Raw genomic sequence first — 14,329 nt, 5'->3', positions numbered from 1 at the left:
GTTCCGATTTTTTTTTTAAAAGCCTGCTGAAAACCACAAACTTGTCCACTCTAAGCACCTGTCAACTGTGAAAAAAGACTGTGAATTTGGTTAAAAAACGGACCAACCACAAAGCTGCTCAGTGGAGAGTTCCCTATGTCTGCAACTGTCAGAGAGAGAGAAAGAGCGGGTGACAGAGTGAGAGAGAGAGCGGGTGACAGAGTGAGAGAGAGAGAGGGGGCAGAGAGAGAGGGCAGTGAGAGAGAGGGAAGAGAGAGAGAGTGAGGGAGAGAGAAAGGGGGGGAGAGAGAGGGAGAAAGAGAGAGGGGCAGAAAGAGAGAGAGAGTGACGGAGAGGGGAGAGAGAGAGAGAGAGAGAGGGGGAGGGAGAAAGAGGGGGGCAGAGAGAGGGGGAAGAGAGAGAGAGGGGAGAGAGAGAGAGTGAGGGGGACGACACGGGGGGGGGGGGGTGGAAATGACACAGAGAGGGGGAATACAGGCAGAGAGAGAGAGAGAGGGTGTTCAAGATCACTCCTGACAGATGGACATCTATCCAGAATACTTTGAATTGCTACAAGTGTGCAGACAAACATTGACTACTTGTGCAAGCAAAAAACTGCCAGGTATATCACTAACATATCACTAACATCCAACATATTGACCAGAAAGTAACTCAATAAATTAGTCTTCTCATTCAAAGATTCTTCACAAAAGTGCACCTTTGTTGTTGTTTTGATTAACACAAGCTCAGTGACATGTCAAAGATTGCTGGACTTTTACTTCTATATAAATGTCGCAATTCTGCTGCTATCCATTTGGAATCACATTATTCTAGAACTTGTATTAAGGGGGAAAACAGGCAAGCAAAACCAAGGAATCTCCAGAAGTCAACATTGTAAGTTCCTCATGATTGTAAGAGTGTGTTGTAATGGTGCTGAGTGATGTTGGCAAAAACAGGATGCTGCTGACCCATGTACATTAGTTAGTAAATACAATGTAATGGATAGCTTTAATAAACCTTAATCTATGATTCACTGTCTACGTTTCCTTAACAAAATCTATGCAGAATTTGCAATTTTAAAATCTGTTGGGGAAGATACAGTAAAAATTTATGATGTTTCAACGACCATGTTAGGAACAGTCATTAACTGATTATTTTTTGCTGTGCTTTGGATTAAATGGCAAGTTTTACAAGTATGTCAAAGATCAGTAACTGTAATGTGCATCATTTACTATCCAGTTTGAGGGCAAATAACCTGAGTGGCCAATGTCATTTGAAAGTTGTCTGTATCATATAATACATTACGTTAAAAGTGCACCTTTGCTCACAGGTAATAGGAGCAATGTTCTCCCTTCGTCAGATACAGGAGAAATGCCGTGAACAACAGATGCCCCTCTACATTGCTTTCATTGATCTCACCAAAGCCTTTGACCTCGTCAGCAGACGTGGTCTCTTCAGACTACTAGAAAAGATCGGATGTCCACCAAAGCTACTAAGTATCATCACCTCATTCCATGACAATATGAAAGGCACAATTCAACATGGTGGCTCCTCATCAGAGCCCTTTCCTATCCTGAGTGGTGTGAAACAGGGCTGTGTTCTCGCACCCACACTTTTTGGGATTTTCTTCTCCCTGCTGCTTTCACATGCGTTCAAATCCTCTGAAGAAGGAATTTTCCTCCACACAAGATCAGGGGGCAGGTTGTTCAACCTTGCCCGTCTAAGAGCGAAGTCCAAAGTACGGAAAGTCCTCATCAGAGAACTCCTCTTTGCTGACGATGCTGCTTTAACATCTCACACTGAAGAATGCCTGCAGAGTCTCATCGACAGGTTTGCGTCTGCCTGCAATGAATTTGGCCTAACCATCAGCCTCAAGAAAACGAACATCATGGGGCAGGATGTCAGAAATGCTCCATCCATCAATATTGGCGACCACGCTCTGGAAGTGGTTCAAGAGTTCACCTACCTAGGCTCAACTATCACCAGTAACCTGTCTCTAGATGCAGAAATCAACAAGCGCATGGGTAAGGCTTCCACTGCTATGTTCAGACTGGCCAAGAGAGTGTGGGAAAATGGCGCACTGACACGGAACACAAAAGTCCGAGTGTATCAGGCCTGTGTCCTCAGTACCTTGCTCTACGGCAGCGAGGCCTGGACAACGTATGCCAGCCAAGAGCGACGTCTCAATTCATTCCATCTTCGCTGCCTTCGGAGAATACTTGGCATCAGGTGGCAGGACTATATCTCCAACACAGAAGTCCTTGAAGCGGCCAACATCCCCAGCTTATACACACTACTGAGTCAGCGGCGCTTGAGATGGCTTGGCCATGTGAGCCGCATGGAAGATGGCAGGATCCCCAAAGACACATTGTACAGCGAGCTCGCCACTGGTATCAGACCCACCGGCCGTCCATGTCTCCGTTATAAAGACGTCTGCAAACGCGACATGAAATCGTGTGACATTGATCACAAGTCGTGGGAGTCAGTTGCCAGCATTCGCCAGAGCTGGCGGGCAGCCATAAAGACAGGGCTAAATTGTGGCGAGTCGAAGAGACTTAGTAGTTGGCAGGAAAAAAGACAGAGGCGCAAGGGGAGAGCCAACTGTGCAACAGCCCCAACAAACAAATTTCTCTGCAGCACCTGTGGAAGAGCCTGTCACTCCAGAATTGGCCTTTATAGCCACTCCAGGCGCTGCTTCACAAACCACTGACCACCTCCAGGCGCGTATCCATTGTCTCTCGAGATAAGGAGGCCCAAAAGAAAGAAAGAATAGGAGCATAGGAAAATAGGAATATCAGAACAGTAGGTCATTCAGCCCGTCAAGCCTGCTCCACCATTCAATTATATTGACTGTCATCTACCTCAGTACCACTTTCCCGTGCTATCTCCATATCCCTTGATGTCACTTGTCTCCAAAAATCTATCGATTTCTGTCTTGAACATGCTCTGTGATTAAGCTTCCAAAGCCCTCTGGGGTAGAGAATTCCACAGATTCACCACCCTCTGAGTGAAGAAATTCCTCTTCATCTCAGTTTTAAATGACCTAACCCTTATTCTAAGATTATGTCCCCCGCTTCTAGACTCACCAGCCAGGAGAAGCATCCTATCTACATTCACCCTGTCATGCCCTGTAAGAATTTTGTAAGTTTCAATTAGATCACCACTCATTCTTCAAAACTCTAAAGAATACAGGCCCAGTTTCCTCAATCTCTCCTCATAAGACAATCCTGCCATTCCAGGGATTAGTCTGATAAACTGTTGTTGCACTCACTCTATGGTAAGTACATCCTTCTTTCGATAAGGAGACCAAAACTGTACACAATGCTCCAGGTGCAGTCCAGGAAGGCTTTATACAATTCCAGCAAGACATCTTTGCTCCTGTACTCAAATACCCTTACAATGAGGTTGGACATAAATTGGTTAGTCTGGAGTACAATCTTACAGATAGTGACTAAACATTTTGTAACTGAACAATACATGCAGTAACAACCGCTCAACTTTTTGCAGTAAAGCTTTTTGTTAATAATTGTCTTGTCAGAGCTGAATCGGAATCGACAGTGATAAACTGAGATATAGACATCAGTGAATTTAAGAGAATTGTTTTATTGGAGGAACTGACGGACGCTCTTTATTTGTAATTGTGTTTATCTAATTTTGTCACTAGCTTTGGTGAGAAAATGACATTTTGTCCATGAGAGATGCTGTTGTTTCTGTATTTTAGAATCCAGGATCTAGTTTAACAGCCTGTCAAGATGAATAAACTAGTCTTGGATACCTACTGTTAATCTCTCTGTCCCTTCCTGTCACACTATGCTTTTTTGTTTTACATGACTCTTCTGAAGTACTATCTGCTCCATCCTATAAAATTCTGCTGATTTGGAGATCACTGCCCTTTTTTTGGCTGCCCTGTCTTCAGACACATATTACAAGCAGATGGAGAAGTTGCACAAACACTGACAATCATGAGTTAAATTGTCTTGTGACAACAGCTGTGTAAGAAATAGTCTGTCTTCCTGTTGCTGATTTTTCAACTGCTTCACCTCAGTGACCAAAATAACAATCCTCTCCTTGGGTTTCATGGTTTATTGGGTGAATTTGCACTCCTGACACAGTGTGAATCCACAGAGGTCATCTGATAAGGTCCATCTACCACCACATGACATGATGTAGCTAACTCTATTCTGCCAACAAAAGTCATTTACGTTGGCAATGCATACTATTTTGCTTGCTTGCTAGCTAATACAGTTGTGCTGCTCTCCATTGATGTTTGTATGCTTAGCTACTTTATTTATAGTGAGAAATGTGTTTTAAATTGGATTGTGTTTTGATGGCATTAGATTGGCTATACACTTTATATACAGATTAATTTCCCCCACATCCATGGCTGAGTCAATAATTTTGTCAAATGTCTGTGGTGCAACATGTCAGTGCCTATCCCTGGATGGGGTTGGTGGCTAAAGAACAGAGTTGTGGCAGGGACCGAAGACAATGGCTACAGTCTTCCCAACATTTAGTTGGAGGAAATTTCTGCTCATCTAGTATTGGATGTCGGACAACTTAGAGACCAGTGGAGTGGTCGAGAGAAGTGACGGGGAAGTACAGCTGGGTGTCATCAGTGTACATGTCGAAACTGGCACTGTTAGCTAAATCACCACAATCTTCTTAGTATAGCATCATAATAATATTAGCTTAATTAGCATAACATATGTATAACACTTATTAATTTCAAAGTGCAGTTTAAAGTTTTGTGGATTTTTCTCAAATGCACAAGATTATAAAATATTTTAGCAGACAGCTTCTTTCACTAACCAAGAATTAGCACCAGGTTATTGACAGATTAAGCTGTAATTGCATGTTGTTCATGAATAAACATGTCTTCTTTCAAATACAGGATCTGGTCAGCGACCTTAAGGAGAAATTGTCTGGCCATTTCAAAGAAGTAATGGTAGGTCTGATGTATCCACCAGCCTTCTTTGATGCCCATGAATTAAGACATGCCATGAAGGTACTGTATAAACATTCTGTTACATTTTCATGAATTGGAAACATAAATAAGACTATTGTTTTTTGATCCCTCTTAAAAACAAAGTATTTATTTGGCAGCATATTTATGCTGGAATGGGTTAGTTTAATTGTTGGACTGGTCAGTTTAGAAGGCAGTTCAGTAGCAAGATCACATAGAGTAACAGAACTATTTATGTTTTTAATTACAATATTTACAATTACTTTTATGATGTTAAAAGTATTTATATCCTTTAAATATTTTCCCATTGCACCTTTTTGTTAGGGATATCTGCTGTCCCAGGCAATTATTCCACTCCTTAATCAGTATAATGTATTGAGGCCCTGGTTGTTCTGTGTGTGTAGGGTTGTAGTGGTGCAGGTGCAGGGTGTTGGGGGAAAGGGGAGGGAGGAGGAGGGGAGGGTGAAGTATTGGAAAATACATGCATAGACCTAAGAAGACTAGGGTTCCAGCCTTGAATTTTAGGATTGAGATTTGACTTCATAAATCCCTTAACTTTAGGGCCTCCAGAACCAAAACAAAGATCCTTAATGGGATTGCTGTTTTTCTTCACATCCCTCTTCAACCCCAACTGAAGTACTTCAGCTAGTAAGTAAAGTGATATAGTAACCAAAACTAGTCAAAATGAGTGCAGACAAGATCGACTAGCAGTCAAGGCTGGGATTCAAATGTATGCTCTTGAGAGCTAAAGGCTGAATTCTGAGAGCTCATGGTCTGCACGAAATATAAAATGTAATACTACTGTCAAGCTCTCATTCTTAACACACCAAATGAACACTTGTACTTCACATAGACTTATCTGAGTAGTTGAGACATAGATCCTCCAAAATTGAATGAGGTTTGAATGAGAAGGCTTTGGTAACTATTTAAGTGACGGTGGTACCTACTTATGTTCTTTATGTGCTGCACTTTTTTGCTCTTTATGCTTAGAATAATACGGATAATTTTACAGCATTGCAGTCCCAACAAGGAGTCTTTCCCCCTAACAGTGCATAGTGGAAATTCAGATGCTGCCACACTTGTTATATCATATGCAATGCGTGCCCAAATTTTTATTATGCATTCCCAATAGCTAGAAGCATAGTCCAAGAATTACTCCTTATAAGGAAGAACTTATAGGGCAGAGCTTCTGGGCCCCACAGAGGTCGGGAAGGGAGGCGGACAGGGCCCATAAATATCGGGACTGGCTGGCATGCTGGTTTCCCGACCCCATTCTTGGCGACATCCATTTTGACCAAGATGGCTTCCGGGCTGGCAAGGCTGCCCACATCCCATGAGGCAGGAAGCCAATTAGCCTCATTAAGAGCCTTGTTAAAGGTAAGTAAAGGAGGCCGACTGGGATTTTCCAGTCAGCCTTCAGTTTCCCAATGCAGCGGGGGACAGATCAACTGCCTGGAGGTGGGACAGGGTGCCAGCGCTCCAGGCAGGCCTTTGTGCCCTCTGTGACTGCCTGGGGTGGGCACAGCTAAAGGCAGCCCTGTACAGGGATTCCCATCTCCCCCCCACACCCAACACCACTCCAGTCTCCCACAGTGGTGGCCTGGCTGCTTTCTCAATCTTCTATTAAAATTTTTCAAGAAGTGGCCAAGCGAACAGCTTCCTGTTGAAGAGCCCAATCAGTTACTTACCACTAATTGCAACCAGGTGCTCCTCTGAAGCTGAAAGGCCTCTGATTGGCCCTCCAACTTCACAAGCCCCCCTGCTGCCCTTAATTGGACAGGGAACCTGTCTCCATGCCAATTAAGGGGGAGCCCCGGTCAAAATCTGAATAAGTGATTGTTTCCCCCCGGGGGCTGATTTGGGATCCGTGTCCCATCCCCAAAGTGAAAATTCAGCCCATATTTTAACTTGTATAATGTACCATAGGACCGTGTATTCACTTCCTACTTTTATAAAGAAACAACATAGTTAAAAGAAAACTAGATACACCAGTCACCAGTGCTGTCTATAATCACAGGCTCTGTGCCAGCTCACCTGAAATTAAATGCCTCCTTCAATTACCTGTTGTCAAGCAAGAATTTAATGGCCCCAGATTTCTTCAGGTCCTAAAACAAAGTGCAACATGAAAAGAATGGGAGAGGACAATTGAGGGAAGGATGTGGGGTGAGATCAGAAAATGCCAGGTTCTGCCCTAAAGGTAATGTACAGGGAATTTTCACTGACTGCTGGGACAGATGGAAGCCCCATTCACCTCATGGATGGCCTGACATTAAGAAAGAGTCAGGATGTCTTCATGCACTGGATTTTCCGTTGCTCCTGCTTCCTCTGCCCCAAGTGGCTCAGACACCAGCAAGATGCCTCACATTGGCTAGCTAACAGGAAACAGAGAGTAGGCATAAATGCGTCATTTCCATGCTGGCACGATGTAACGAGTGCTGTGCTGCAGGTTTCAGTGCTGGGGGCCTCAACTTTTTACAATTTATATAAATTACTTGGATGAAGGGACTGAAGGTATGGTTGCTAAATTTGCTGATGACACAAAGTAAGTGTGAAGGGGACATAAGGAGGCTACATAGGGATATAGATAGGTTAAGTGAGTGGGCAAAGATCTGGAAAATGGAGTATAATGTGGGAAAATGTGAAATTGTCCATTTTGGCAGGAAAATTTTTTAAAAAGCATATTATCTAAATGGTGAGAGATTGCGGAGCTCTGAGATGCAGAGGGATTTGGGTGTCCTAGTGCAGGAATCATAAAAGGTTAGTATGTAGGTTCAGCAAGTAATTAGGAAAGCTAATAGAATGTTATCATTTATTGCAAGGGGAATTGAATACAAAAATAGGGAGGTTATGCTTCAGCTATACAAGGCATTGGTGAGACCACATCTGGAGTAATGTGTACAGTATAGGTCTCCTTATTTAAGGGAGGATGTAAATGCATTGGAAGCAGTTCAGAGAAGGTTTACTAGACTAATACCTGGAATGGGGAGGTTGTCTTATGAGGAAAGATTGTACAGGCTAGGCTTGCATCTGCAGGCGTTTAGAAGAGTAAGAGGTGACTTAATTGAAACATATAAGATCCTGAGGGCTCTTGAAAGGGTGGATGTGGAAAGGATGTTTCCCCTTGTGGGTGAATCTAGAACTGTTTAAAAATAATGGGTCGCCCATTAAAGACAGAGATGAGGAGAAATTTTTTCTGAGGGTCGTGAGTCTTTCGATCTCTCTTCCTCAAAAGGCAATGGAAGCAGAGTCTTTAAATATTTTTAAGGCAGAGGTAGATATAATCTTGATAAGCAAGAGGGTGAATGGAGGTAGGCAGGAATGTGGAGTTGAGGTTACAATCAGATCAGCCATGAGCTTATTGAATGGCACAACGGGCTCGAGAGGCCGGGTGGCCTACTCCTGCTCCTAATTCGTATGTTCGTGAGTCAATGGAACAATATAAGTGAAGCCCACAGAATGTTCCAGAATATGGCCAGGAACACTCCTATAAATCATCCCTCCTATAAAGGGGGTCAGTCTCCATAGACCTTGCATTTTTAATTTGGGCCCGCCAGCTCCTTCCAAAGCTGCTTTTAGCACCATAGAGGCATAGAGTACAGCAATGAAACAGGCCCTTCGGCCCATTGTGTCCGTGTCAGCCATCAAATTTATCTATTCTAATCCCATTTTCCAGCACTTGGCCCGTAGCCTTGTATGCTATGGCGTTTCAAGTGCTGATCTAGATACTTCTTAAATGTTGCCCTTCAGGCAGTGTGTTCCAGATTCCAACCACCCTCTGGGTGAGAAAAGTTTTCCTCAAATCCCCTCTAAACCTCCTGCCCCTTACCTTAAATCTATGCCCCTTGGTTATTGTCACCTCCGCTAAGGGAAAATGTTTCTTCCTATCTACCCTATCTATACCCCTCATAATTTTGTATACCTCAATCAGGTCTCCCCTCAGCCTTCCCTGCTCTAAGGAAAACAACTCTAGCCTATCTAGTCTCTCTTCATAGCTGAAATGCTCCAACCCAGGCAACATCCTGGTGAATCTCCTCTGCACCCTCTCCAGTGCAATCACATCCTTCCTATAGTGTGGTGACCAGAACTGTACACAGTACTCCAGCTGTGGCCTAACTAGTGTTTTATACAGCTCCATCGTAACCTCCCTGCTCTTATATTCTATGCCTCGGCTAATAAAGGCAAGTGTCCCATATGCCTTCCTAACCACCTTATCTACCTGTGCTGCTGCCTTCAGTGATCTATGGACAAGTACACCAAGGTCCCTCTGACCCTCTGTACTTCCGAGGGTCCTACCACCCATTGTAAATTCCCTTGCCTTGTTAGCCCTCCCAAAATGCATCACCTCACACTTCTCAAGATTAAATTCCATTTGCCACTGCTTTGCCCATCTTACCCACCCATCTATATTGTCCTGTAATCTGAGGCTTTCCTCCTCACTATTTACCATACCACAAATTTTTGTGTCATTTTACATACCCCTCCAAGGGGAAAATCAAGCTGCGCTCAGATTGATGTAGATGCCCATATTTATTTCAGGTGATTTCTGGATCCCAGAAAGTCCAACATCTTCTTACAATGGCAGAGTGTGGTTGCTGCCCTGCCACACGAACCGGAACGGAATCGCAGATTTTTTAATATATATTATATATTTATGAATAAATAACTTTATGACTTCAACAGTAGTTAAGTGGTTAGCAGAGCACAGATACTTCACCAGAGGAAGAATTAGATCACCCTTGTGCATTTGCTAGCAAGCAGCCAACTGCAGATCAGTTGAATGTTCTCTTGATCAAGGAATAGAATGTACCCTGGCAGGATGTTAGGTTGCAGCAGAAAATCAGAGTCCATCTGCTGTGCTGTATGGATTGAACATGTATGATTAGTTATCACTTACAGAACTAAAGCAAGTAACAATGCATTTGAGCTCTGTACAGCAGCTGAACATTGGTTTGTAAAGCTATTTCACATTATTAGCTGGTTGTGTTATGTTGCAGAGCTAATATCTCACCCTGGCTCCATGACTCAATGCTGCAATAAATTCTAATTTGACAGACAGCCCTGGTGAATTTAATTCAATGCCACTAATTAAATTTTCAAGATGATGTTAAAAAATGTAATTGGTAGGTGGAAAAACATTGAAGTCATTTTTAGAAATTCCATTAGGTTCATTCCATTAAGTTCAAGGTCACATTCACTTTCAACAGTCTTCCTCTCCTCATTATGATATTAGTAACTTGTTGATTGCCATTGATTGTCTGAGGCCATCTTAGATAATATTTGTATCTTAAAATGGCAACATCATCCAAGATAATTTGCTAGATTTGGCAACAGGGAAATGGTGAGTTATGCAGATGTTAATACACTATTATGATTGTTTTGAGCAAAGAATTTCTGATGGCGAAGCCCACTCCATGCTGTCTTGGTTCTTCAGGATCCCTACCCTGCTCAGCATGATACAGCCACCCTCAAATGGCTCGGAACGAATATTGTCCATCTGACTGCTCACCGCCTCTGGTCCAGTACACCTACTCAGCATCTATGCTCCAACGCTCTGCTCCCCATCTGAGGCTGAAGACCAGTTCTACGAGGAACTCCATAATATCATTAGTAGCATCCCCAATACCGAACATCTGTTCCTGCTGGGGGACTTTAATGCCAGAGTTGGGGCCGACCATGACTCATGGCCCTCCTGCCTTGGGCGCTAAGGCATTGGAAGGATGAATGAGAATGGACAGAGACTGCTTGAGTTGTGTACCTATCATAACCTCTGCATCACCAACTCGTTCTTTCACACTCAACTCTTTCACCAGGTTTCATGGAGGCACCCAAGATCACGTCGTTGGCATCGGCTGGACCTCATCGTCACAAGGCGAGCCTTTTTAAACAGCATTCAAATCACACGCAGCTTCCACAGTGTGGACTGCGACACCGACCACTCCCTGGTGTGCAGCAAGGTCAAACCAAAGAAGCTGCATCACTCCAAGCAGAAGGGCCGCCCGCACATCAACACTAGCAGACTTTCTCATCCACAGCTGTTATATAAGTTTCTAAATTCACTTGAAAAAGCCTTTCAAAACACTCCGACAGGGGATGCAGAGACCAAGTGGGCCCACATCAGAGACGTCATCTATGATTCAGCAATGACCACCTATGGCAAATGTGTGAAGCAGAATGCAAACTGGTTTCAATCTCACTTTGAAGAGCTGGAACCTGTCATAGCCGCTCAGCGCATTGCACTGCTGAACTACAAGAAAGCCCCAGCGAGTTAACATCCGTAGCACTTAAAGCAGCCAGAAGCGCTGCACAAAGAACAGCCAGGCACTGCGCAAATGACTACTGGCAACACCTATGCAGTCATATTCAGCTGGCCTCCGACACCGGAAACATCAGAGGAATGTATGGTGGCATTAAGAGAGCTTTTGGGCCAACCATCAAGAAGATCGCCCCCCTAAATCTAAATCAGGGGACACAATCACTGACCAATGTAAGCAAATGGACCACTGGATGGAGCACTACCTAGAACTTTACTCCAGGGAAAATGTTGTCACACAGACCGCCCTCAATGCAGCCCAGTCTCTGCCAGTCATGGATGAGCTGGACGTACAGCCAACAAAATCGGAACTCAGTGATACCATTGATTCTCTCGCCAGCAGAAAAGCCCCTGGGAAGGACAGCATTACCCCTGAAATAATCAAGAGTGCCAAGCCTGCTATAGTTTCAGCACTCTACGAACTGCTTTGCCTGTGCTGGGACGAGGGAGCAGTACCTCAGGCGCGATGCCAATATCATCACCCTCTATAAGAACAAGGGTGACCACGGTGACTGCAACAACTACCGTGGAATCTCCCTGCTCAGCATAGTGGGGAAAGTCTTCACTCGAGTCACTTTAAACAGGCTGCAGAAGCTGGCTGAGCGTGTCTACCCTGAGGCACAGTGTGGCTTTCGAGCAGAGAGATCGACCATTGACATGCTGTTCTCCCTTCGCCAGCTACAGGAGAAATGCTGCGAACAACAGATGCCCCTCTATGTTGCTTTCATTGATCTCACCAAAGCCTTTGACCTCATCAGCAGACATGGTCTCTTCAGACTACTAGAAAAGATCGGATGTCCACCAAAGCTACTAAGTATCATCACCTCATTCCACGACAATATGAAAGTCACAATTCAGCATAGCGGCACCTCATCAGACCCCGTTCCTATCCTGAGTGGCGTGAAACAGGGCTGGGTTCTCGCACCTACACTGTTTGGGAATCTACTTATTTATTTATTTTTTATTTATTTAGTTAGAGATACAGCACTGAAACGGGCCCTTCGGCCCACCGAGTCTGCCGACCATCAACCACCCATTTATACTAATCCCCTACCACCTACCTACACTAGGGGCAATTTACAATGGTCAATTTACCTATCAACCTGCAAGTCTTTGGCTGTGGAGGAAACCGGAACACCTGGCGGAAACCCACGCGGTCACAGGGAGAACTTGCAAACTCCGCACAGGCAGTACCCAGAATCGAACCTGGGCCACTGGAGTTGTGAGGCTGCGGTGCTAACCTTCTTCCTGCTGCTCTCACATGTGTTCAAGTCTTCAGAAGAAGGAATTTTCCTCCACACAAGATCAGGGGGCAGGTTGTTCAACCTTGCCCGTCTAAGAGCGAAGACCAAAGTACGGAAAGTCCTCATCAGGGAACTCCTCTTTGCTGGCGATGCTGCATTAACATCTCACACTGAAGAGTGTCTGCAGAGACTCATCGACAGGATTGCGGCTGCCTGCAACGAATTTGGCCTAACCATCAGCCTCAAGAAAACGAACATCATGGGACAGGACGTCAGAAATGCTCCATCCATCAATATCGGCGACCACGCTCTGGAAGTGGTTCACAAGTTCACCTACCTAGGCTCAACTATCACCAGTAACCTGTCTCTCGATGCAGAAATCAACAAACACATGGGAAATGCTTCCATTGCCATGTCCAGACTGGCCAAGAGAGTGTGGGAAAATGGCGCACTGACACAGAACACAAAAGTCCAAGTGTATCAAGCCTGTGTCCTCAGTACCTTGCTCTATGGCAGCGAGGCCTGGACAATGTATGTCAGCCAAGAGCGACGTCTCAATTCATTGCATCTTCGCTGCCTCCGGAGAATCCTTGGCAGGACCGTATCTCCAACACAAGAGTCCTCAAGGCGGCCAACATCCCCAGCATATACTCCCTACTGAGCCAGCGGCGCTTGAGATGGCTTGGCCACGTGAGCCGCATGGAAGGTGGCAGGATCCCCAAGGACACATTGTACAGTGAGGTCGTCACTGGTATCAGACCCACCGGCTGTCCATGTTTCCGCTTTAAAGATGTCTGCAAACGCAACATGAAGTCCTGTGACATTGATCACAAGTCATGGGAGTCAGTTGCCAGTGATCGCCAGAGCTGGTGGGCAGCCATAAAGGCGGGGCTAAAGTGTGGCGAGTCGAAGAGACTAAGCAGTTGGCAGGAAAAAAGACAGAAGTGCAAGGGGAGAGCCAACTGTGTAACAGCCCCGACAACCAATTTTATCTGCAGCACCTGTGGAAGAGTCTGTCACTCTCGAATTGGCCTTTATAGCCACTCCAGGCGCTGGTTCACAAACCACTGACCACCTCCAGGCACTTACCCATTGTCTCTCGAGACAAGGAGGTCAAAGAAGAAGAATTGTTTTGCCAATCCTGTATTCTGATAAATAAGTTAGTTTTCAAAATGTTAACATACTAGAATATTATCATAAAAATTGCATTGTCATGTTGCTGCAGATACAGCACCTGCCACAGAACGAACTTGGCCCAATGGGGGTTAAATGTTGAAATGTTGAAACTCAGCCTCCCTGAAAACTCCCCCATAAGATGGTAGTCCCCTTTTAATATAAGATGCACCGGAATGACACACTGAATGACCTAAATAAAGAAATACTTACATTTCTCTATCACACCGTTCACCTCAAGTGGTCTCAAAACACTTTACAAACAATGAAGTACTTTTCAAGTGTAGTCTCTGTTGCAATGTTGGGAATGCAGCAAATATTGCAAAATTAGAGTGTATCGTATGTAAAGGAACCTGCCTGATTTTGCTCCATTTATTTCAATTGAGGAAAATCATGCACATTCCTTTATGGGTGTGCACTCCAACCCACCTGAATTTCCAATATTCACTGTGCCTATTTATCTCTTTGTTCATAATATTTGCATTGTTAGACTATGGATATTGGCCCTAGACCAGGTCTGTATATTACAGTCATGAATTACACTATCTGCTACCCCTCATAACTCATTGAAAGGAGAGCTTTGGGCTCACTTCCTGGTTGGTTAATTTTTAAGCAGGAGATCTATTAGACCACCTAAGCATTTTTGAAATGTAACTTTGC

At 44.4% G+C, this 14,329-nt stretch overlaps 1 protein-coding gene across 1 annotated transcript in view; it reads left to right on the top strand.

Annotated features, from left to right (window-relative positions):
* Positions 1–14,329, top strand: part of LOC137353252 (annexin A10-like) — a 127,802-nt gene that overhangs the window by 67,582 nt on the left and 45,891 nt on the right. Inside the window, exon 4 of the mRNA XM_068019365.1 lies at positions 4,871–4,984. Within this exon, the coding sequence (XP_067875466.1) occupies positions 4,871–4,984 (114 nt within the window). The remainder of the gene's footprint in view (positions 1–4,870; positions 4,985–14,329) is intronic.

The sequence above is a fragment of the Heterodontus francisci genome, chromosome 1 (genome assembly GCF_036365525.1).
Source record: "Heterodontus francisci isolate sHetFra1 chromosome 1, sHetFra1.hap1, whole genome shotgun sequence".
Lineage (NCBI taxonomy): Eukaryota > Metazoa > Chordata > Chondrichthyes > Heterodontiformes > Heterodontidae > Heterodontus > Heterodontus francisci.
This window is presented reverse-complemented; position numbering and strand designations above follow the sequence as displayed.